This window comes from Carcharhinus amblyrhynchos, chromosome 12 (genome assembly GCF_965287045.1).
Source record: "Carcharhinus amblyrhynchos chromosome 12, sCarAmb.v2.hapA, whole genome shotgun sequence".
In the NCBI taxonomy this organism is placed as follows: Eukaryota; Metazoa; Chordata; class Chondrichthyes; order Carcharhiniformes; family Carcharhinidae; genus Carcharhinus; species Carcharhinus amblyrhynchos.
Genome location: NC_137335.1, coordinates 24,886,242 through 24,912,714, shown reverse-complemented (window position 1 = coordinate 24,912,714; position 26,473 = coordinate 24,886,242). Strand labels below are relative to the sequence as shown.

General features: G+C 41.2%; 1 protein-coding gene across 1 annotated transcript in view; it reads left to right on the top strand.

Moving 5' to 3' along the window:
* Positions 1-20,587, top strand: part of igf2r (insulin-like growth factor 2 receptor) — a 169,983-nt gene extending 149,396 nt beyond the window's left edge. The window contains exons 42-47 of the mRNA XM_080200242.1: positions 2,364-2,510; positions 2,903-3,087; positions 11,267-11,453; positions 12,669-12,827; positions 16,405-16,474; positions 19,223-20,587. Of these exons, the coding sequence (XP_080056368.1) occupies positions 2,364-2,510; positions 2,903-3,087; positions 11,267-11,453; positions 12,669-12,827; positions 16,405-16,474; positions 19,223-19,663 (1,189 nt within the window). The 3' untranslated portion in view covers positions 19,664-20,587. The remainder of the gene's footprint in view (positions 1-2,363; positions 2,511-2,902; positions 3,088-11,266; positions 11,454-12,668; positions 12,828-16,404; positions 16,475-19,222) is intronic.
* The last annotated feature ends 5,886 nt before the right edge of the window (positions 20,588-26,473 follow it).

Below are 26,473 nucleotides of genomic sequence, written 5' to 3'. Positions count from 1 at the left end.
ATTAAATAATCCATTTTGCTGTTATTCCTACCAAAATGGATGACCTCACATTTACCAGCATTGTACTCCATTGCCAGACCCTCGCCTACTCACTTAGATTATCTATATCCCTTTGTAGACTTTCAGCTTCCTCTGCACACTGCTCTGCCACTCACCTTAGTGTCATCTGCAAATTTTGACACACTGCACTTGGCCCCCAACTCCAAATCAGTTATGTAAATCGTAAACAATTGCGGCCCCAACACTGATCCCTGAGACACACCACTTGAATTGTGAAATTCAGGTTAAATCTTAAATGCTGTATACGCGATAGTGCCCAGTCAAGGTGAATAAAGCATAGAATCCTATAGTGCAGAAGGAGGTCATTTGGCCCATCAAGTCTGCACTGACCACAATCCCATCCAGGCCCTATCCTCATGATCCCATGCATTTACTCTAGCTAGTCCCCTTGATAATGTTGATTGGCCATGCTAAATTGCCCCTAACCTGCATGTCTTTGGACTGAGAGGAAATCAGAGCACCTGGAGGAAACCTATGCAGTTAGGGGAAAATGTGCGAACTTCACACAGTGACCCAGGCCAAGAATTGAACCCAGGTTTCTGGCACTGAGGCAGCAGTGCTACCCACTGTGCCACCATGCTGTCCACTTGAAGTTAGATTTCCATCCTAGAAACTAGGCCCCAATTATTGTTTCATCAGTGATTGTGCCTTCATAAGAGATTTTGGAGGAAATTTTGAAGGGGAAACATATTTGGGGTAAAGAATGAAACATTTGTAAATATTTCACTTTGCTCAAGCATGTTTCAATCTTTTGAGTCCAAAATTGTCCATTAGTATCAAGAAAATTTATTTTGCATGTTTACATTGTGCTGAATATTGGACCTTCTGCAGAGTCTTAATCTTTGCTTTAGTGAACCTGGCCAACATAATACTGAAATGATTTTCTTGGGCAAGTAGTGATATCTTGAGGAAGGTACACATTACAGAGAAGGAAGTGCTGGAAGTTTTAAAGCACATCAAGATAGTTAAAGCCCTGGGACCTGATGAAGTGTATTCCAGGATGTTGTGGGAGGCTAGAAAGGAAGTTGCAGGTCCCCTAGCAAAGACATTTAAATGATTGACAACTGCAGGTGATGTGCAGTTGGAGGGTTACAAATATTTTGCCTTTTAAGAAGGTCTGCTGAGAAAAGCCTGAGAGCTACAAGCTGGTGAGCCTAACATCTGTGGTGGATAAGTTGTTAGATATTCTGAGACAGGATCTATGGCATTTAGAGAGGCAAGAGTGGTTAGGGATAGGTCAGCATGGCTTTGAGAGTAGAAAATTATATCTCTTGAATTTGAGTTTTCTGAAGGGGTAACCAAGAAGGTAGATGAGGGCAGGGCAGTTGATGTTGCCTACATGGACTTTAACAAGGCCTCTTGACAACCTACCTCTGGAAGGTTGTTATAGAAGGTTAAATCTCACAGGACCCAGGGTGAGGGAGCCAATTGGATATAAAATTGGCTTGATGACACAAGACAAGGTGGCTGTTGAGAGTTGTTCTTCAAACTGGAGGCCTGTAACTAGTGCTGTACCTCAGGGATCAGTGCTGGGTCCACTGTTAGTTGTCATTTTATATTAATGATTTGGCTGAGAATTTAGGAAACATTAAGTTTTCAGATGATACCAAGATTGGTGGCACAGTGGATACTGAAGGTTATCTAGGATTGCAATGGAATCTTGATCAGTTGGGCCTGTGGGCTGATGAATGGCAGATGGTGTTTAGTTTAGATAAATGCAAGGTGATGCATTTTGTATATCAAACCAGGGCAGGGCTTAGTCAGCTAGTGGTAGGCATTGCAAAGACTCATACAACAGAGATATGGGGGTACAGATCCATTGCTCCATGAAAGTGGAGTCACAGATGGACAGGGTGGTGAAGAAGGCATTCAGCATGCTTGATTTCATTGGCCAGAACATTGAATACACAAGTTGGACATCTTGTTGAAGTTGTACAAGACAATAAGGCCACATTGGAATAAGGTAGATAGTCAATATCTTTTTCCAAGCATAGGGGAATCTAAAACTAGAAGGCATAGGATTAAGATGAGAGGGGAGAGATACAAAAGGGTACAGAGGGGCAATTTTCTTGAGGGTGACCACTTTCTGGAATGAACTGCCAGAGATGATAGTGGTGGGTACAATTTTGTCTTTGAAAAAACATTTTAGACAGTTACATGGTAAAATTGGTAATGAGGGAAATGGACCAAATGTGGGCAGTTGGGACTAGCTTAATGATAAAAATTGGGCGGCATGAGCAAGTTTGGCCAAAGAGCCTGTTTCCATGCTGTAAACTTTTATGACTTTCTGATTCTATTCACAGTTTTGATGAAGCAGAGTGCGAGTTTTTAATCTTATGGGAGACTCGTGCAGCTTGTGCCAGAAAACCACAAGAGGTTCATGTGATAGATGGAACCATTCAAAGTCCAACAACTGGCCAGAAAGTCAATTTGTCATCTATTTATTCTAAGTAAGTGTTGTAAATTTTGATTAGTTTCATACTTTTCATTCAATTTGTATTTGTTTGTGCATGTTAACGAAGTTGTCATTTCACTTTTGAAAGCTGTTGTCATGAAGACCTATATGGTCATGATTTGTGCCAGTGCCAGCTTTCAAAGTTAAATCTCTAGACCATGAAAACATTTTTTTAAATGATTTTATCCAGCTAAATTTCTGAACGTTCAAATATTAGAACAAAACTTAGCTCTGAATGGTACAGTTGATCTTCATGCAATTGACATATTTTGCCCATTTTTAAAGCTCTTTAATTTGCCAATTGTTTTTGCTATTGGGGTTTCACACAGAAGATTATAGGTAGCACTCATTTAACGTACTGCTACAAATTCCTGCTTTGTGTTACAGGTTGTACCATGCTTCAGGTGACATTAGATCAAATGGCGACTCCTATATCTACGATATCCAGCTTTCTGGGATCACAAAACCTGAGCATGTTCAGTGCCAAGGATCTAATATCTGTCAGATCAAAACTAACCAGCCTTACTTCAGGCGCATTGGCATAGTGTCTAAAGCAAAATATTATATTGAAGGTAAATACTTGCATTCAGTAATTTCCTTGTTTTCCTTAGTCATTAAGCTTTCAGGAAATAAACTGTTAGAAATGATCTTGACACAAAACAAAGTTGATATAAATCTGCTGTAATCGTCAAATATTTTTATCTGCAAAATATTCAGACCTCAGCGCACAATCTCTCTCGGCCCTTCACTGCAGTACAGGAGATGAGGCCTTTTGGATGGGATGCTGAAACCAAAGCAGGATCACTGTGTGCAGCTAGATGTAAAATGTCCAAAGTACCGTTTTGAATAAAAGCAGGGGAGTTCTCCCAGTTGTCATGGCCAGCATTTCTCCCTCAACTGACAATGCTCACTGTCCAACCATTATCACACTGTGGAGCTTTACTGTGTGCAAGCTGCTTCTAAGTTTCCTACATTACCATACTGATTACACTTAAATTACTTAATTGGTCCCAAAGTACTTTTGGATGCCTGATTTCGTGAATAGAAATATATTATTTACACACGTAAATGCATGTTGTTTATTTCTATAACTGTTCATGGGACCAACTGAAATCAGTTTAATTTTCCACACTCATTTTTGAGTACTTCTCTGCAGAAATTAATAATCTATACGTTACCTCATTTTATGCTGCCATTGTATTTACTTCTCTGGTAGCAATTTCTCCTTGTTAGAGGTTTTACTCTGATCTAGACCTTGGCTTACAAAACAAAAAGTTAAGGGTCAGGTGTAAAAAGAGCCCAGATTGTTGGAACTTGTTTTCACCTCAAATGGAGATCATTGTGGGAGGGAGCAAAAATAACAACAAACTGATTTGTTCCCACTTTCGAGGGGAAAAAACATGAAGTAGATTGGAGGTCTATTCAGAAAGCATCAGATCCTCAGACAGCAGGAGAACAGTAAAAGCAGATGGATTAAGATAGAGAATTGGAAGCTATAATCAGAGATAGAGAAATGCACAGATGAATCTGGAGGAAAGGGCACAAAAGGATTAAAGAATATCCCACATGGAAAAGGAAATTTTAGAATATGCATGCAGTGGACACAAGTAGCTTTTGTGTAACATGTTATATCCAGATCCTTTACCTGGCAATCCTTAGGCATGGAGTTTATTTGGATTTTGTATTGTATGTGTGATATCTTCAGCCAGGCTAATGAGGTTGGCTTGCTAGAGTATGAAGAGTTAATTTGAGTTTGTTTATTTGGTTGGTAGTCAAAAGAGCTACCTGATGAGTTGTATCTTGAAGAGATACCTGATGAGTCCTTTGGCGGGCCTTGTTGCCGCTGGGCTGTGGAGGTCCCTCTACATAGGGATCTCCCCCAATTACCTTGGGATGGAGGATGCTGCCCGCAGTGGTGCCGTACAATCGTAGGTTTTTCTGGTACACGGGTTCCTGGGTCCGGGCATGGAGGGACAGGGGGGACCCCAAGCCGGCAATTGGAACACTTACCAGGAAGGAAAAGGGAAACCCAAGGGGCAGGGCAGAAAAGTGAGGGGTATCCTCTGCTAGGGGATTGACCCTCAGAAGAGGTGCTGTACCCTAGAGGACGGGGTATTTGATACCAGTGGGACAACCCACACCCCCTTCTGTAGCTTGAAGGTGGTAGTGCCATGCCCCTCTCCCAATTTATACCATCTCCTGCCCCACCCATTTTTGTGCTTTGCCCCCAGAACAGTGGCAAGAAAAACAAAGAAACACGTGCTGCCGAGGCCCTCTAAGTGGGACTCCCCGGGGCTCTGTTACACCTGGTGCAGTTTAGCACCCCAGAGGAGTTCCTGTTTAGCCTGTTGGAGGATTGCAGCAGCATCCTGCTGTTTGGGTCCTTGGGTGAAGGCACCCTGATCTTGGACCAGAGGGTTCTCTGGACCTGTGGGTGCCCAGGTGTCTGGGGCAGAGCAGGGGACTGAGCTGCTGCCTCCTTCAGACCCAGGAGGAGCCCCCCCTCCACCACCGATCCGGGGGGTGGAATTGGGGTGAGTTAGGACTGGTTGGTGGCTCCATACTGCCCACCGTATGCACTGCAGCGGGAGATCTGGAGTTGAAGGGTGTCTGCCCTGAGGAGGCTGTTTGGTGGTGGGTACAGGAATGGTTTTGGAGTCCACCTGGAGCGAGGAAGGGGACTCCCTTGTGCACCCCCACTGATTTTTGCCCCTCATCCCCTCCAGGGAACTCGGGGCCTTTTTAAACAACCACCCTGGTCGCCTTGAAGGCGTCCAACTGGGCTTTGACCTTTGGTCGGACCTGATGCTGCTTTTCTGGTCCGCGCAGGCCTGCTTGCAGATTGAGCTGGACCAAAAAGAGCAGCATCAGGTGCAGGAGTTCCTTGATGGGCTCATGGGGGAGTGGACTGGCGCATCTTGTCTTCACTCTCTCATATATTTAGATTAAGTGGTGATGGTAGCACAGAGCTGCTGATATGAAAGTGACTATAGCCAGCCTCAACATCAATGGCAGCAGTGAGCCACTCTGCAGGTTCCAGAACTTCTCGGTCCTCCGTGACGTGATGCATACGGTGTGTTTCCTGCAAGAAACCCTTACCATTCTGGGAGATGAAGCACAATGGCTTCTGGAGTGGCGAGGGGAAGTCCTACATGAGTTACCCCACACTCGCTTCCAGTGGGGTGACTGTCTTGTTGGCCCTGCATTTTCAGCTGGAGATCTTAAGGGTCATGGAGCCTGTGCCAGGCCGATTTGCTGCTCTTGACAGTCTGTGAGGGAGGCATGGCCATTCACTTCCTGAACATCTATACCCCAAATGCTGGACCACAGCAGACAACTGTCTGCTCATCTTGACACTATCAATGGGGGCAAATGCATTAGCCTCAATTTCACCTGTACCCTCACAGCATGGGACCAACCGGCCCCTGGCTGTGCACCCCTGCAGTAAAGTTGCGGGATCTGCTCGGGATCCATGTCTGGAAATGCCTCCATCATGGCTGCAGAACCTTCATTTACATGGAAGTGGAACATCCAGAATCAACCGCCTTTACATTTTGAGGACAGCTGCTGGAGGACGAGCGCTTCCTGGACTCGTTTTGTCGATTCTGGGCTGGCTGGAGGCGCACCTCATTCAATTTGACGTGGACCTGGCCCTGTGGCTGCAGTATCAGGAGAAGAAGGGTGCGCTGCGAGTACTGCACCTTGTCGGGTCCTGCGGCGTGTACATGAGATTGCAGCTCCAGTTCCATGTTCCATGTGGGCCTGGACTGCGGCTCCCTCTTCTATTTTGCTGGAAAAAGGACTGGCTAGTCATCAGCAACTCCTTACACTTCTACACAACAACGGTTCCTCTGTCTTGGATCTGGTGGGTATCAGGGCTATTGCCCGTGATTATTATACCACCCTCTTCTCCAGATCTGTCCAGCAGGGATGCTTAATTATGTGGGAGGACCTGCCGCAGGTCAGCCTGGAGGGGTGGGCGGGCTTGAGGCCTCAGTAAGCCTGGGGGAGCTGACCGGCGCACTCAGCAGCCTCGAATGGGGCAAGGCCCTGGGGCTGGAGGAGCTTAGCGTGGAGTTCTTCGGGGTGCTCTGGGATGTCTTGGGGAATGATTGTGCGGGGGATTCTGGGGGAGATTATCGCAACCGATATGCCCCTTTTGTGGCACAGGGTAATCATTTGCGCTTCTGACCAAGAAGGGGGTCTCTGCCTTTTAAAAGACTTGACACCCAGTCTCTCTCCCTCCTCCATTCCCAGAGAGCTGGTCTGTCGAGTGCCATTTTGTCCCTTGATCAGGAGAAGGTATTTGACGGGGTGGAGCATGAGTATCTGCTGAGGGCTCTGCAAGCATGTGCGTTCAGCACTCATTTTGTCACCCGGATCCCATTACCATACTCTCCCGCCATGTCTGATTTAAGTTTTTAATGAGTCCCTGACAGCACCTTTTGTTTTGGGAGAGGAGTGAGGCAGGGCTGCCCCTTGTCCAGCCAAGTATTGGATATGTGTGGTGCCATTCCTGTGCCTCTTGCGGAGGAGGTTGTCGGGTTTAGCTCTGTGCAGCCTGGACGTTCGGATGATCCTGTTGGTCTGCGCCAGTGTGCTCCTCATGTTCACAGACCCGGCTGATTTGCGGAGGATGTGAGAATGCCAGGCGGCATGCTCCGCCACGTCCTCTGCCAGGATCAACTAGGCCAAGTGCTCGGGACTTCTGGTTGGTCTGTGGGAGACGGACCCCATTCCAGAGGAGCTCAGGCCTTTCACCTGAGCAGGACCAATCTCCTCTACTTGGGGGTCCATCTCTGCCCAGCCAAGGAATCCTGGCTAGCATACTGGCAAGGGTAGGAGGCCAAAGTCTCCACTCGCCTGAGTCGCTGGACAGGACTGCTCCAAGTGCTGTCCTACAGGGCACGGGTTCTTGTCAGCTGCTCGCCTCCATGTTGTGATATCGGCTGGTCACTTGGATCCCTCCCCCTGATTTTTGTCTCAAACATCCGGAGAACCTTTGTCCAGTTCTTCTTGGACAAGAGACTGTACTGGGTCTCTACTGGGGTTCTGTATCTCCCACTTAGGGAGGGTGGTCAAGGCCTGGTGTGCCTCTGCACGCAGGTAGCGACCTTCTGACTCCAGACCCTGTAGAGATACCTTCTACAGTGAGCCTCCTTCACAATGGTGCGATCTGGCGATGTATTTCTGCCAGGTGTGTGGCCTGAACTATGATGTGCAACACCTGCATATCAATCTGGGGCATCTTCCGACCCCCTCACAGGCATTGCCTGTCTTTTTTACCAGGACGCTTTGACATTCTGGAACATGGTCGCCTCATGATGCAGCTCTCTCCTGTCAGGAGTGGCTCTTGTGCGAGAGCCGCTGCTCAGGAATCCGCTCCTCCAGCCATATAACTTGAGGTGGCTGGTGGAGAGGAGGGCCAAGGATGCTGGAGCTGTCAGGATCAGGGACGTGCTGGATGAGCCCCCATGGCTGAGCATGCAGGGGTTGCCATCTGGCACACAGCCAAAGCCATCCAGAACCTTTAGGATGGTCGTGCGTAGCCCTGAGTGCGCTCGTGGTCCCTCTATAAAGAGATCTCCCACCACTATCTTGGGGACCTGCAGTGGAGGGTACTGCACACAGCAGCCCCATACAACCATAGGCTCTTTCAGTTCATGGGCCCCAAGCTTGCCTTTTTGTGGTCTCCTGGAGTCTGTGGACCATGTCTATGTTCTGTATCTTCAGTTACACACCTTGATTGGTTTTCTAAAAAGCCTTTTATTGATATTTTGTTTGCACTTCAGTCCCATGCTCCTAATCTACAGGCACCTGGTGCGGAGAGGAGCGGATCGGGAGGATGATCTCCCCGTGAACCTGCTGTGGGCTTAATGAGGTGAACTATCAATAGGTCCAGGCAGCAGGAATCAATGGGGCCATCCATCCTGACTGTCCCTCTACCACAGCTATATTTGCAGCCAGGCCTCCCTGGAGATGGACATGCATGCTGACCCCTTCCACCCCTGCTGGGCACCGCAGGGGCTGTGGTGTATTATTGACCTCATAATCACCTTTTTGATTTAATGGTTTAAGTTTCCTTTGATTTTTTTTTTATTATTCAGGCTGTTCCCCCACCTTTTGGGGAGCTGCCCCTTTTAATTTGTCCCTCAGTTAATTTGAGTTCGTTTTACTCGTTTAGCTGTTAAAAGAGCTACCTGATGAGTCTTAACTGATGGTTAAATCAGGGAGCCTCATGCTTCCTATTTAAAGCAGGTGTGTCAGACTCCAGCCTGCATTCATCAGGGAGCAACTGGAGGGTAACCTGTATACAGATGTATGATGTAATTAAAGTAACTTGGTGACAGGACCTTCACCTCCTGTGAAGTTATTACAATGTGGTCCTTTAAGACAGAGTTGAACAATTTCTAAAAGCACTTTTCCACCTGCAGGGATAGCTAGGAATAAACAGGATTATGGGTTACTGCAGTCTCCTGAACCTTTGCTTGGGAGCCCAAGGAATATAGAAAATCTCATTGTCAGAGAAAGTGATCTCTTCCCCCCCTTCTGATTAGCATTTACAACTGATGCTTTTCTTATAGAACTTGTTTGTTTTGAGATGTAAACTCCTTGCCCATACAATCTTCCTTTACTGTCACTGCATCAAAATCCTGGATATCTTTTCCTTAACAACTCTACGTGTACCTAGACTATTTGGACTACAGTGGTTCAAGAGGTGGCTCAGCCCTGTTTTCTTGGACAATTAAGGATGGGCTGTAAATGCTGGCTGAGCCAGTGACACCACATACTGTGAGCAAATTTTTTTAAAAACTGTTCCAAAGGCTAACCACCATCTGTGAGGAATGCTTTGTTTTCCTGACAGAACACTCTTGTCAACTTGTAGTTAGTGAAGGAAGGACAACTACTCAGGGGTGCCAGTCAAGTGTAGAGTTTTTTGAGTGAATGAATTGCAAATAGTTTTTTATTTTAAAAGCCCAGAATGTGCTCTAGAATTGATCAAAATAGAAATGGTGACATGCCAATGAGACCTAAAATGACTTTTATGTTTATGCATTTAAAGCTTGTTTAATCTATAATTTGCTTGAGGTGTCGAGGCTGATGACCAGTGTACTCTAGAGTTTTATCTTTATATAACTACCCTGTCCATCAACCACCTAGCAATGTTCTATGCCTCCAGTTTTTCCAGGCAGTAACAATCCCAGTAACTTGCCATGTATCCTGAAAAATAATTTCATGGTTATATCATTGTTCTCATCACATCTTCTGCCAGCTCAAGGACTCATTAGTTGGTTTTTTCTATACAACTTTCTGCAACAGCTGTAATGTCCAACAATTTTTGCGCTCGCACTATCATTGATACATATTTTAAGCATTCTGCATCTCGTGCAGCTTGATTTTATGGTTGCATAAAAAGTCCTTAGAAATCTCCTGTGCTGCAATTGGTTTCCTCCTATTAACTTCATTATTTTGCCCACCATGTGTACCCCAAGTAAATGGCAGCTTGTTCTGTTTCCATGTTTACTCCTTGGTCATTTTTATTTTGCAAAATCACCTTGGCTAGTGATTCCCTGACTGTCTTTGTAATTGAATTGAATCCATACTTACCATCATCTTGACTTATTCTGCACATAACTTCTAAGATAATTAAACATCTTCTAAGCTTAAGTTCAAAATGTAAAATTGACGAGCAACTTTAGTCACTCAGTTCACGTACCTTGGTTAATTCAATGGACCATTTTTTGGGTGTTGAGGGATGGGGTTGGTTGACAAATTTGTTGGCATTTACTATCATTGTCCCTCTGAAACTATTGTAATTTAGGATATCAGGCATATGCAGATTCGCTCAGAAATCCTGAAGGTATGCTGCCTGTCACTCAGCTCTGACATAAGCAGCATTGTCGCATACCTCAGCCACAAAATTAGTGAGAATGTCAATCTTCTCACTCCCATGTTGCTGTCTCAAACCATTCAAAAAGTTACAACTAGGTCAATCATCTGCAGCCAGGTTTTTAGACACCAATGTGATTAAATTTAAATAGAACTGACCCTGTAAAAATAATTTTATAATTGAGGAATGTTGAATGATGATTTGAATTTTTAATTTTTAAAATTCAGAATATTTTAGTTATTACCTTTGCCCCACGTGAGTGTTCTGATTTTAACTTTATTGCGTAAACCAAATTAGTGGTTTTGTTTGTTTCGCATTTGGGTGGAGTGTTGATTTTAATTTGCTGATATAGCCTGATGAGTGCTCAGTATAGAACAGTTGCAGTACAGTATCAAACACTGCACACTACTGCTGTAAAGTAAATCTGCTGTGAGTACCTTCATCAATGCTTGGAAAATCCAGTCCAATGAATTGATAAGAATGGTGATGTACTACACCTTCACCCACCTGCACTTCTGGCCTTTGCTTCATTAAAAATCTTAACAGGAACATTTTTGCAGTAAAACATACCGAGTGTCATGCTTTCCAATCAGTTCCAGTTTTCAGGTGGTTGGTTAATCGTGCTTCACTCTGTCAACACTTAAATCCTAAAACCTGCTTTTAATCGTTCATGTACCCAATACTCCTTTTGTCCCCCAGCCACTCTGAATCCAAGTTGTCCCTCACTTCAGTCATCATGCTAGTATCTATCCTTTGATGCAGGTTTATTAACAGCCCTCTGAACAGTATAATATGTATAATAGAGGCCATATTGATCTTGTGGTATAATTTTATATCGCTGTTCATTGTTTTGTTTCCAGATGATGACCTGGATGTAGTTTTCTCTTCTGACTCTGTGTGTGGCCGGGATAAATCCAAGAATGCTTCCTCCACCATGCTCATTCACTGCAGTGAATCAGCAGGGGAAGGGAAACCAGATTTCCTTCATGAAACTTCAGACTGCCAGTACCTGTTTACGTGGTACACATCAACAATCTGTGCACTTACGTGAGTTTCCCCAGATATTTATACATTTTAAGCTGCTGAAAACTGATTTTCAATATTTCTCCTTTGATATTTTTGTCTTGTTGAATTTTTAGTTGTTGCAAACAGAATTTCATTTATTGAGCATTCTGTCTAGGCTTTCAAAAATGTGAAGTCTCATCTCACCCACCATGTATTCACACTGGAATTTTTGTTTGCAAAAAAAAAATGCATTATTACCTTAAGATCAAACTCAAGCCTCCCCTGAGTTTCAAGAATGCGATTCATTTTGAGCCCTGGGCATTTACGTAATTTAAAATTTGATCTAACTGGGAAGATACTTGGAAGAAAAAAGGCATCTTTTTGACTGAACTGTAGAATACCTGAGGTGGGAAGATGAAAAGCAGTATCAATTTCAGGTGGTCAGGTCATGTGAAAATGAAAATTCCTGCTTGTAAAAAAAACTTCCATGCAAATTGACATTTCCAAACCCAATAAATACAAATTTGGCCCTTAATCTTAAAAGCCTTCAGCCATTTGTGAAGAAACCTAGGAAAGCTCTTACGTGAGTTATGCAATGGATGGGTAGAGTCTATAATGGAGAAAAGTAGGGCATTGAGTTAATAGTCTTCCATATTCCATACTTCAGCCCTAAGGTAACTTAAATCTGTACAAATGAAGGCTTCATAAACACTTAGTTGGTTGATGTTGACTGCCTATTATTGAAGGTGCCATCTTTCCATTGAGAGATTTAAATCCTAAATATGCCTGCCTTCTAAGCTGGCCTCAAGATCTTGTGCTACTATTTGAAACGAGCAGAGCAGTTCTCCCTGGAGACCTGGCCAATATTTCTTTCTCAAGCTAACATCACAAACATGATCTGGTCAGTTTGAGGCTGCTGTTTGTGGATTAGACAAATAGCATTTCATGTACGAGAGCAGTGAATACTTCTGAGAAATGTGCTTGGGATATTCTGAGACGAAGTGCTGCATAAATACAAGTGTGTTTTTATATGTTAGCTGATGTGCTCCAGCATTGAAAAGGAGGAAGTTCAAGACAAAGTACTTGCACTAAGACAGGATTGGCTTTGCAGTTTGCAAGAATTTGTTCATTAAAGGGAACTTTATAATGTAGGTATAGAGAGAGCGCAGACAAGGAGCCCTAACGATAGATGTGCTAAAGAGAAGTCCTGCTCTGAAGTGTGAACTGCTTAACTCATTCCTTTTCTTGCTTGTGCAGCTCTGTCAGTCCTGTGATTCCAGATGATAAGTCACAAAGTGGAAACAATGCCATGGGTTTATCTGGAAGAAGCAGAGCTGTGGGGGCAGTGCTCAGTGTTTTATTGGTGGTGTTGACTGCTTGCCTACTCATCTTGTTACTTTACAAGCAAGAAAGAAGGTATGAATAAAATAGCGGTAGTGATGCTGGATTTTATTCAATTTTTAAGTAGAAGTACTGTTTTAAATGGAACACTGTACTTTCTCTTCCTATTTGCCCAACACCTTTTAACTTATAAATGGATTAGAAGAGAGAGAGAGAAAATAATTTTCCTCTTTAGTGCTTAGGTTGGACAGTGAAACCTGAAGCACCAGCTTCCAATCTTGTGATAACTCTTCAGGGAAAAATGGGAAGGGAGGGAGAAATTGCAAATTTCAGCAGGACCAGGAATATTTAAAGCTGCAGGTATCCATAACTCTTGATTAGATGTCTCATCCATCTCCCTCACTGACCTTCCCTTGATTTGATACACTGCAAAACGCCCCATTCAAACTTGCAGATGACCTTTACTGTCAACTAGGATATCCATGCAAACCAAATGCTAGTGTTTAACAACACTTGGAATAAATACTTTCTGGTATCCAACTTGATTCTCAGCCTGTGAACTTTGTCAGCATGGCCTCTAGTCTGACCATAGCTTTTCATACAAATATTTATTCAAAACTATACTTAGTCATTTGTTTTCTGAACCTACATTTCTCCAAATTAACCGACTGTGCACTCAGCATATCGTGAGATATGGTTAGCTTACACTGCACTTTCTCTTGAAATATAAACTAATATGGCTATGAAAACAAGGACAAATTTTGAGTGAAGTCTTAAATAACCAATGTACATTGCTTTTAGTTTTGTTCTCAGTTGAGGCTTATCAGATGAACTTGATTCCTTTAACTACCTTGTGTTGCCTAAGGAAACATTTAATTATTGCCTTTGACTAGATGGAAGTCCCTTTCTCTTTTACTTCTAATGGATACCTACATAGCTTAGCCTTATGCACCTAATATGATATTTCTCTATATTCAGATGGTATTGGATGTTTACAAACCTTTCACTTGTGTAAATCTATTTGCAATCTACTGATATCCTTACAGAAATGTGAAAAGGTTAGCAGTGTCTTGAAATTTAATACCCTCCAAGGTTTAATGGATAAGGGTCAGAGCAGCCCTCATGAAGCCTTATTAATAATCATACCCCGATCCACACAAATTATAATGCATTCCCTAACAACTCCACTGGCTTTCCAAAAGTAAGACCAAGTTATCCCCTTGACTTCAATTTCCTTTTGATAATGTAACTAATCCTTGAGTCATTAGTTGAGCAATGAGTCACAGGATTTTCCCATTTCTTCAAGGAGTTGAATTGGATCTTGCAATGTTATTCTGTAAATCCATTTACAATATCTTTTTTCCATCTCAATGTCACTTTTGTTTTACTGATTTACCAATGTGCGTTCACAAATCTAAAAGTAATATATCTGCTTAGTTCTTGTTCATAACCTGTTCCAATGTTTTAAAAGGATCAAGCTCATCCTTGATTTTTCATTTTTGTTACCCATTTTTCCAATGTCAAGTTGTTGCTCTCCAGCTATTTGAACTTCTGTCATTACAATTTTACTTTATATTTTGTCATGTAACCGTAGAATCGAACCATTTCTGCCTTTCTTGTTGATCAGAAACTTGATAAGAAATAAATAACAAAAATACACTGTACAGTAACTTCATTAGTGTTAAGTTAGCCTTACTTGTGAATAAACTTTTAAACTTTATTTGCTTACTCGATTTAGGTGTTGAGACATGACTAAGATTCTATAAGAAAAGTCAGTTTGCAATCGAGATAGCTGCTACCTAGCGAAGATTATGAAGCCATAAAATCTAATTCTGGATGACTGTCAAATTATTATTTTTTTAAATGTTCGTGTGTTCTATATTTTTCAGTGTATGAACGCACTTTAATGTAAAAATAATCAGAAACTAATCCATAATGTGGGAGGGGAATATTACAAGGCAAATGTTTCCCCACAGCCATTAGTACATGAAGGTGATGGCCTAGTGGTATTATCACCAGACTATCAATCCCGAAACTCAGCTAATGTTCTTGGGACCTGGGTTCAAATCCTGTTACAGCCAATGGTGGAATTTGAATTCAATGAAAAAAATGTGGAATTAAGACTCAACTGATGAGCATTAAAACTATTGTGAATTGTTGGGTAAACCCATCTGGTTCACTAATGTCTTTTAAGGAAGGAAATAGACTGTCTTTGCTTGGTCTGGGCTACATATGACTCCAGATCCACAGCAATGTGGTTGACTCTCAACTGCCCTCTGAAAGGCCTCGCAAGCCACTCAGCTCAAGTGATGGGCAATAAATGCTAGCCGGTCAGTGATGTCCATATCCCACAAATGAATAAATGTTTTGCCACAAATAAATATAAAAGGTTACCAAAAAGAATGGTTTCCCCATATTTTCTGCTTTTACAGTCAACAGATTGCAAAGCAGAGGCTGAATATTTATTTAATCATCAGGGTCAGCCTGTACACTTGGATTTAGTTTTAGACTCGAGTGGCACTAATTAAGGCTGAGGAGGTTTGTTCTGCAGCATAAAATCTGAATTTATCACTAGTGTATCGTTACCTCAAGTCTCCATAAGGATCTAGCCTTGGTCCCCTCCTATTTCTCATCTACATGATATTTCTTGACAACATCCACAAATATATTAACAACACCAACTCAACTTATCTGCCACCTTTCTCGACCATGCTGCTCAATCAAAATCCAGCATGGAACGAGCAGAAATGTTCTTCACATTTAATATTCACCACCCCAACTCTTCCCTAGCCAATGACTTCATCCCTCTCCCTGTTGGTTTCTGAAACTGAAGTAGAAACTGTTGTCTTATTTGATCCTGATGTAAACTTCCACCTTCATATTCTGTCAATCACTGTGACCACTTGTTTCCACTCATAATACTCTCCATCTTCTGATGGAGACATGTAAACTTGAACTCACTCAAAACTCTGCTCCCTGTAACCAAAAGACAAAATACTGGAAAATCTCAGCAGGTCTGACAGCATCTGTAAGGAGAGAAAAGAGTTGACTTTTGAGTCCAGGTGATCCTTTGTCAAAGTCTGCACTCAAAACATCAGCTCTTTTCTCTCTTTACAGATGCCCCCAGACCTGCTGAGATTTTCCAGCATTTTCTCTTTTGGTTTCAGATTCCGGCATCAGCAGTAATTTACTTTTATCCTTTGCTCCCTCTATCCTAACTTGCACCAGGCCTCTTCAGCCATTGCTTCTGTGCCTGCTGATCCACATTGGCTCCTGATCCAAGAATGCCTTTGATTTTTAAGTTCATCCATTGTCTTGTCCCTACCTATCTCTCTATCCTCTATCAATCCCCAGATCTTGACTCTCTTCAATTTCTGGTCTCATACACATCCCTGATTATCATCCTGCTATCATTGGCAGTCATACCTTCTGTTGCCTAATTCCTAAACTCTGGAATTTCCTCTGCGTGTCTCTGCCATGGAAGATGAGCCTTAAAAGCCACCTCTTTGACCACGGTCTTCTGTCACCTCCCAATGTGCATGATGTAAAATATTATTTAGTAACACTCCTTTGAAGCACCTTGGTATTTTTACTGAAGGTGCTTTTAAAGATCCCATTGAGAGTGTAACATATGTTCTCTTCATTTTTCCAGGGAAATTATTTTACAAAAAGTGACAGGCTGTTGCAGGAGAGGAACTGGAGTTGCATATAAATACACAAAGGTAAAAGTATATTCATTATTGCCTGAGACTTTTCCCATGTTGTAAGAAATAGAGCTTCTAAGGCAAGTACAGAAGACAGTCCTGGCTATTACATTGAAACCAAGATATTTCAGAGGGTATATTTAAAATGTATTGAGGTATCAATTGGCAAGTGGAACATAATATAACAATTAGGAGCAAGAGTAGACTATCTGGTCCCTTGGGCTGCTCCATCATTCAAAAAGATCATGGTTTATCTTTTCATGGACTCAGCTCCACATACCTGTCTGCTCACCAGAACCTGTAATTCCTTTACTGTTCAAAAATTTATCCTTGCCTTAAAAACATTCAATGAGGTAGCCTCAACTACTTCCACAGATTCACAACCCTTCGGGTAAAGTTCCTCCTCAACTCAGTCCTAAATCTGTTTCCCCCTTACTCTGGTTTCACCGTCCAGAAACAACTTCCCTGCTTCCAGCTTATTTGTTCACTTCATAATTTTGAGACCAAAACTGTATACAGTATTCCAGGTGTGGCCTCACCAGTGCCTTACACAGCTGCAACATAACCTCCCTGTTTTTAAACTCCATCCCTCTAGCCATGAAGAAGAACATTCCATTTGCTGCCTTAATTACCTGCTGCACCTGCAAACCAACTTTTTCATGCACAAGGACACCCAGGTCCCTCTGCACAGCAGAATTTTGCATTTTTTACCATTTAAATAATAGTCCATTTTGCTGTTATTCCTACCAAAATGGATGACCTCAATTTAGCAACATTTTACTCCATCTGGGCCAGACCCTTGGCTACTCACTCAAATTAATCTGTATCCCTTTGCAGATGTTCAGTATCCTCCGCACACTTTGTTTTGCCACTCATCTTAGTGTTATCTGCGAACTTTGACATACTACACTTGGTCCCCAACTCAATATCATCTATATAAGCAGTTACTGCCCCAACGCATCCATGAGGCACACTACTAGTCACTGGAAGGGCAAAGAGTAACTGGTAGGGAGGTAAAAAGCTACAATAATTTGATGTGAAAGTGAGAAGCTGCTTTATCTTTACTAGACTAAGTGACAAAATTGACTCCTGTATCCTAGATATTCTAAATGATTTCATGGCTAATAGATTAAGATCATTTATTACTGTTCTGGTTAGTGACAGCCAATTTAATATATCGACTAACTTGGATTTTTTGGTTCCGATGATTAGGGCATTTGCTGTTCTGAAACCTTTCACCTTTACTGCTCATCTAAACAAATAGAAGATAATGTAAAGACTAGTAGCACTTTTGATATTGCAGCATTCCTTGAATACTGCACTAAAGTGCTAGATTACATGCTCACATTTCTCTGGTGTGGTGGCTGATTTGAGATGAGTGTGTTCTCGCAACTAAATCTGATGCACAATTAACAATGAAAAGGTAACAGTTTATGCCTGGATGTAAGCGAAGGGAATTTAGCACAAAGTGGGCCTGGGCCTGAATTTACAACACTAGGCTAATTGAACAAAAAAATTAACACTCGAGTATTACTGTAGTTCACATTGAAACAAATGATACAGGGAAGGATAGAATGTGGCTGTCTTGCAAATAGAGTTGGAGGACCGAAGTTCTTGATTGTAATGTTTGTGGTGAATTTGTGGAATTTGCTATCCCATAGCAGAGTGGAGTCTGAATCGGTAAATGGTTTCAACAAGGAGATAGATATCTTTCTAATTTTTAAAAAATGGGTTAAAGGGATATGGGGAACGGATTGGCAGGTGGATTTGAGACCAGTGAGAAATCAGCCTGACCTGATTGAATGGCGGACCAGGCTCTAAGAGCTGAATTGCCTTCTACTGCTCCTAATTCCTCGAATAATCTGAGAATTGATGACATTTGCTGAAAAGTTGAGTTAGAACTCAACATCCTGGCTCCTGACCTCCCCCTGCTGACCTGGATCCAGCTCCTTGTCACCATTTCTATAATCTCAGCTGCCATTATTCTCGAGTACTAAATTGAGTTAATTTTCTAGTTCTGCTGGTCTAATATGGTAGATACAGGCCCAATCCTTTAATGCTAATCTCACTTCACTTCACTTTCCAACCATAACTCCTTTATATTGCTGAAAAAAGATGCATGCTATCAAAGTTTTTCATCTTGCAGTCATCAGGACAACTCTCAAATACTAAATGTTTTGGAAACAATTTAGTGATGTGTGCTGACTGGTTGGCAAGTGGACTTTGATACTGAAGAGAAGTGTGCGCTAGCTGGCTGGCAAGAGAATCAGTCTACTTGCCAATCAATCAGCATACTCTTCTACAGTATAAATTGTTACCTGCATACATTTGGTATTCTTGGGGAGTTCTGGTGTTGCAAGATGAAACCATTAGACATGTCTTTTTTCCAGCAATACGGCAGTTCTGTGCCATATATGACTGGCCAGAAAATCATTGTTACATTTTGATTTGATCATCTTTTGCATCAGCCTTGGATGTGATAATACACAACCTAAACATGTCACAAATTCAAGCCTCACTTCAGAAATTAGAAGAGGTTCAGGAGCAAGAGATGAGCTGTTCAAACAATGCAAATGTCCATCATGCAAACCAGATTGGCAGCAGTATTCATATGGGGGGGGGTGGTGGTAGGTAATCAATATAAACCAAAATGAGATGAGTTGTTGTATTGGAATTATAGCGCACACTGCAAGGCAAGGCTGGAACATTGCTACAAAATGCTCAATACCTTAAATACGGAGAATTAATTTTATTTTTCTCTCTCAGATTAACGGGGAAGAAGAAGGTGATGAAAATGAGACTGAATGGTTGATGGAAGAAATCACAACGTCTGAGAATGGACTGAAACCAGCAAGAGAGTGCCAGCAGAATGGTTTGAACCATGTTGTCACTAAAGCTGTAAACCCTGATGTTTTCAGTTCATTCCCATTGGATGATCAGGACAGTGAAGATGAGGTTTTGACCGTGCCACAAGTGAAAGTCAATTCGACCAGAACAGGAGAGCCCAGGAATGTGGACAAACCAGTGCAGTGGTATCCAGAGAAGCACTTTCATGATGAAAGTGATGAAGATTTGCTTGGCTTACATAATGAAAGGAAGGAGAGGAAGGGAAAATCAAAACCACAAATGAAGCGAAATAAGCCGGCAAATGACTCCTCAAATGTAACGTTTCATGATGACAGTGATGAGGACTTGCTAAAGGTTTAACCATTGTGCCTATCTATTGACAACCCGATGGGACACCCAGCCCAGCAGACCTGGATGGGAGGAGCCTGCCTGTCATTTACTCTGCTGAATGTTTGAATAACCCTGCTGATTTTTGCAAATTAAGCGCAAGAAGGGAACTACATAAACACTCCTGATTGTTTACAATGATGTGTAAAGAGACAAATCTTTGCTGATTTCCTAGCAACTGCCTAGAGGGTATTTATATATTAAATAATAAAGCTTGTGCACACGGCCATTTCTTTCGGGCAATAATTATTGAACCTATGTATTGCAAAGAGCTCTGTGATGCTTTCTTTTACTTTGACCTGACACTTTTTGACAGCAAAAAGGAAGGGGAACGGAGTTAAATAATATCTGTTACTTTGCAGCTCAGTATCTTCGATTTAGCTTCCATGAAGCACTGCTCTTTTTGCATTAATATTTATTGGAAGTGGCAAGGGTTAGTCAATGCTGGTACTTTGTTCATCCCTCCCAAACAGGGAAAGGTACAGTGATATAGGGAATTGCAGAGGATTTGGATATAATTATTTTTTGGAAAAAATGTTTCTGAAATGCTGAAAGGAATCATTTGACAAAAGACTATATAATATTGTGAAAACTGTGCTACATGCAGGTATAAAAGTTGGCAGGATATGTTAAAGATGTGTCAGCTCTAGTCCTTTTGCATGTCCCTCTGAAGTATATTCTACAATATTATTGTCCATACTTGGTTGGTACCAAAATGCAACAATGTGTTGGGCAAGTGTTCTTTTTGTATCTATTTCTGGTTTGGGTTCAAAGATTTTTTAATTATTTTCAAATCAAAAGGTATGTGATTTTTGTTTCTACAAAAGGTTTGATAATTTTGTTGTAATATGAAGCACAACACCCATTTCAATAAAAGATGAAAATATTCCCATTCTAGTTCTGCTCCATGTAACATTTTGTCTAGTCATTTCCAGTGCATTCACACGAAATGCTCCATCTTTTCAAGGCTGAAGAAAGCTTTCATGTGCAAGTTGAACTAAAATCAAATTGCAGTATTTAAAAACCCATATGTATGCGTTTGCTTTCTTAATAAAGTAGTAATAGGTACATGCAATTTTGCATACCCTGAATTAATTTATTGCTGCTTTTGGTAATAACCTGTCATGTTTTATAAGCAGTTTAGATGCAATGTTCAAATGGTGGCATGTTATGCATTTGTTCGTGATGTGATCCAGACTTTTGGAAGTGCAGCAAAAAGAGTGGAATGCATCCATGTACATTCTGCTCAAACAGCTTTTAACACACATTCCATCCCAAGTGATTGCACATTGTCAACTGAACCTCATTCCCAGTCAATGGTATTTATGTCAAATGTAGATTATTTATCTATGTTGCTTTATTTACTGTTAAGTTCTGTTTTAATGCAGCATAAATTATGGAACTTCCTGTTGATGGGATCTTGTCACTCAGCTTTCAGGATCCAATTTTGAATCCCGTATGGTCCTTCATTAAATGTTATTTTTCAGCTAGCAATGACTGGCTGTCCATTTCTCTTTCCTTTCATGTGTCTCTCCAATAATCTGGACTTTGTTTCGGTTTATAGCTTCCCTTTTTTCATGCTTTGTTTGTTGGTTGCTCAGTGGTTAGCAGTGCTGCCTCACAGTGCCAGGGACCCGGGTTTGATTCCTGACTTGGGTCACTGTGGAGTTTGCATGTTCTCCCTGTGCCTGCATGGGCTTCCTCCAGGAGTTCCAGTTTCCTCCCACAGTGTGAAGATGTGTGGGTTAGGTGGATTGGCCATGCTAAATTCTTCTCCCTCAGTGGATCCGAACAGGTGCTGAAATGTGGCAACTAGGGGATTTTCACAGTGACTTCATTGCAGTGATAATGTAAGACTACTTGTGACACTAATAAATAAACTCAAACTCAAGTTATCTGGTTCCCTTCTGTGTCTCCACTTTCTACATCTCCATCTTTGATTACATCATTAGGACAACCATGAATTGTAAGGATAGGAAAGATTGATCAGAGTTACAGAATCATGGTAATCAGCTAAGCAAATTTTTCAATGCTGGGAGAATATGGGGTAAAACAAGAATGCTGAATCTTGACCAGTTTGAAGTTAAATATACATTTATCATTGGTGCCAGAAGTCAAAGGACTTTATAAAAAACAAACCAAAGATGAAAAACCAGGTGATTAGCCTTCCAGTGAGCAGATGTTTACAAATCAATTACAAATAATACGTTGAATACTTAAAATCCAATAAGAAACAAATGGAGTTAGTCACATCCATGTAACTGAGCTGTTTTCATGTTGGCTTGTTTCAAGCATGGTGCAAACCATGCTCCTATTGTTTTTCGGATGTAGTAGAAAACACAATTCTAGGCTCAGTGTAATTAAAATGTATTTCTTGATAAATGAATGTAAATTAATGAACTTTTTTGAGGCACAATTCACTGGGGTAAATGGTATTGATATTCATTTACATAAACATACTCATCCTTTATTCAACCTCCTACAAGTACCATTGCTACATTAATCATATCTAAACCTTTGTCTTAGTGGTGCACATTATTGAGTGATCTGCAATCAATATTGCAATTGCATTTTCTAGGAATCCTGCAAGATGAATTTAGTCAAGGTAACAATCTTCAGTACATATTCACGAGTGGTGAGTTTTAATTGTAGGAAATCATCCACCTTTTAAAGAACTTAACAGTATTTTGTAGTCTAATATAATGAATATATTAAATGTGTTCTATTTCTCAAGGCTTTGTACGCCGTTCTTGCCACCTTTTTAAAAAGCATCTGCAATGAAGATCTGTTCCTTTTGACCTTGCAGACTTATGACAAAGGTGCACAAAAATCGTGTGTGATTTTAAACTAATGGATTGGGTGAATCAAATTGGCAAAAATAACCTTAGATGAATTCATAAGATTGTGTATTTGGGCAGTTTCTTAGAACAATATGTTCTGGAGTAGATCAGGGAATGTGTTCTTTCTCACTTGGTAATAAGGCAGGATCAATTAATGATCTCAGTGAAGGAACCTGTACACAAAAGTGATCATGATGTTAGAATTTCACAGTTTGAGAATGAAAAATCTGGGTCTGAACCTTTAACTTGAAGACAATTGTAAAGGTAAGAAGACACAGTTGGCTATGGTGTGCTAGGGAAATAGCTTAAAAGGTAAGATGGTAGATGAGCAATGGCAAACATTTAAGATATTTCACAACTCAACAAAAATATAGTCATTTAAGGAAGAAAGACTGAGAAGGATGCACCATCCCAGTTAGGTAAGGATGGTATCAAATTGGAGAAAAAACATATAATGCTGTGGAAATTAATGGCAGCCATCAAGATTGGGGAAAACTTTATAAAAAGATGAGCATAAACCATCTAGAAATATAAAGAGTTTCTACAAATCTTAAAAGAAGTAAGAAACTAAAGTTAATATTGGAACCTTAGAGGACAAACCAATAATGGGAAATGAGGTGAAATGGCAAGGACTCTAAACAAATATATATGGCATGCCTCTTCAAGGTAGATGATACAAAAAGCTTTCCAGGAATAGGAAAATCAGGGGGCAAAAAGGATGCCGGAACATAAAACAATCACTATCACCAGAGAAAAACCCATTAGGTAAACCAATGGGACTAAAGGCTATCATGGCCCCTAGTCATGATAACCTGCATCGCAGGGTCTTGAAGTAGCTGCAGAGGGTGCTGATGCATTAATTTTAATATTCCAAAACTCTCTCGATTCTGAAAGGTTCCGTTGGATTAAAAAACGGCAAATGTATCAGATGTATTTAAAAAGAAAGGAGACAAAACAAGAAACTATAGACTAGTTAGTTAGCCTTGCCTGTAATTGGGAGAAATGCTGAATTCAATTAAGCAGTTAGGACATTTAGAGATCAAAATACTGTCAAGCAGATAGTATAAAAGGAAGATCATGTTTGATAAATTTATTGGTGTTCTTTGAGGACGTAAAAGGGTGGGAAAAGTGGAACTGGTAGATGTGCATTTGAATTTTGAAAGGCATTTGATAATGTCATCTCAAAGATTACATAGGGTTAGAGTTCAATGTTGGGGAGAAGGTGAATGCATTGAGGGTTAGAAACTAACAGTAAACAGAGTTGGGATAAATGTGTCATTTTCAGGTTGACAAGGGTGACTAGTGGAATACCACAGATCAGTGCTTAAGGCCTCCACTATTTAGAATCTATATTAATGACTTGGATGAGGGAACAGTCTCTCTGTCAAGTTTGCTGATGACACAAAGGTTCGTAGGGAAACGTGATATGGATGCAGGGAAAAAGGTTAAGTGAGTGGATAAAATTTGGCAGATGGGCTAAAATGGGGAAATGTAAGGTTGTTCATTTTAGGGCAGCAGGGTGGTAAAATGGTTAGCACTGCTGCCTCTCAGCTCCAGGGACCTGGGTTCAATTTCAGCCTTTGATAACTCTGTGGAGTTGCATGTTCTCCCAGTGTCTGTGTGGGTTTCCTCCCACAGTCCAAAGATGTGCAGGTTAGATGGATTGGCCATGTTAAACTGCCCCTCATGTCCCAAACTGTGTAGATTGGGTGGATTAGCAATGGTAAATGTTTAGGGTTGCAGGGATAGAGGGAGGGCCTGGGTCAGATTTGGTGCAGACTCAATGGGCCAAATGGCCTCTGCACTATAGGGATTCTATGAACGGGTAGAGATACAGAATGCTATGACATAGAAGATTCTAAATGTGCTTGTACGTGAATTTCAAAGTTGGGTACAGCAAGCAATTAAGGCAAATTTAATGTTGACTTTTGTTGGAAAGGAGATGGAGTATGAAAGTCTGAAACTCTTGCTCTGCAAGATATTTAGTTTGACCACACCTATGGTACTTTGTACAGTTTTCTTCAAGTTTAAGGCAGGATCTACATGCATTGGAAGCAATTTAGAGAAGGTTCAATAGATTCTTGGGCTGAAAGGATTGTCTCGCAAGATTGCGCAGGTTGGGCCTATACTCAGAATTGTTACAGTGCAGGAATTTAGAACACAAGGTGATCATATTGAAACACACAAGATTCTGGAGGTGCTCGGCAAGGTAGATGCCGAGAGGACCCTTTCCCTTGAGGGAGGGATCTAGAACTAGGAGGCACAGTTTCAATTTTAGAGACCTTGCATTCAGGAGCAATTTTTTGTTAGGTCCTTAACCTTTTGCCCTCAGGGTTGGTGGATTCCAGCTGGATTCTAACAGCGGCTCATTGAATATAGTCAAAGCTGATGTACAGAGTTTTACTCTCCAAGGGAGTCAATGGTTAGGGAGAGCGGGTCCCGGTTAATCGGCCATGGGCCTATTTCTTTTTGTCAACCTTTTTGCTTAAACTCAATCTTACTGTGAACATTTATATGGAAAGATATGGAGCTCTGACTAATTATCTTGGGATCCTTCAGTATTGTGACTGAAGGATTAAGTTTGATGTCCATGTACCATTTGCGTGCCATTGTTTGGATAAGAACACCATGTGAAAAATACAGACCGCATATAAAACCCAGGGGTATGGGGGGACGGGGTCATCTGTGTCCATACAGGGAAGATGAGGGTGACTACTTTGTGGGACTTTCCCTGTAGGTCCTACTTTTCTTAGATTTTATAGTATACACAAGAGATTCCACCTGGGTAATTGTACAGAATTGATTTTGTACAGGTGTTTACACTTTTAGTTAACTTCAAGCTGTTTTGCTCTTTCCAATCTTCTGCTTGATTCTAATTTTTGACTTCATTCCTGTTCCCTACGGTTACTTCTGGATTTTTCCCAACTCTCTTATGTTTATTTTGCCTTTCTATGTGCATTACATTTTGATCTTACTTTCCATCTCGATAGCTCATCAAATATCTGCTGCTTTCACGCTTAAAGCAAAAGCTGGGAAGTTCTATTCTGCTGAGACATTAACATAGCCTGCACTGTGGTGTAAAAGTGCATGTGAAGGTGGTCTCCTGTATGAAGTGGGAGGGTTGATATCTCCTCCTCTCGTGAGAGAACTAGACTCTTATGCAGGCTAATTTGGATGGTGATGAGACAGGACCGAGCAGCAAAAAAATCTTTGTTAGTCATCCTTTGGTTCCTGAATTGCAATCTTTTAAGAAAAGGAATTCTGACCTGCCCATACTAATGTATAATGTGCTGGTATTATATTCCAGCATAATTAATATCAGTGTAGAAGTAGCATACATTTCAAGTTTGCCAGTTAGTTTTTCTGCACTTTGATTTCATTCTAGCTCCATTATCTTTTTGAGCTCAAGTCTATGTTTGAGTGCATCAATTTTGAGTCCTTCAGTACTTCAAAAAGAGGACAAAATTTTGCATAATTTTGGACAATTATTTTTCTTTTGGTATAACTTTTGTGATTTCATCTCAACATGTTGAAGTGAACATTTGGATGTATCGCTTTGTTATAAGGATGATTTGGAATTGAGGTAAAATAAAAGCTATTTCTAGTTGGACTTTTAGTCTGTGTCTGAAATATTTTTGAATGTTCTTCATGAGGCAGCCTTCTCTAAGCATTACTGTTTAGATTGGTGTGCTGAGGATCACATTTTACTCAAGTTATTCATTGGAGGCTAGACTTATAAGCACAGTGATATATCAATTTATTCAAGGGGGTAAAATGAAATTATTTTTGCCATTTGTCTGAATCTCCTTTTTGATTTGTTTTTTGTAGGTCTTTTTGTGTTCATTGTGAATTTGTCTGGCCTCATGTTCCTGATTCCTTTTCAGGGGTTGAGAGATGGAGTTTGGGGTCGGGTGAGTGGGGTAGTCAGGGATTGATACAGTCC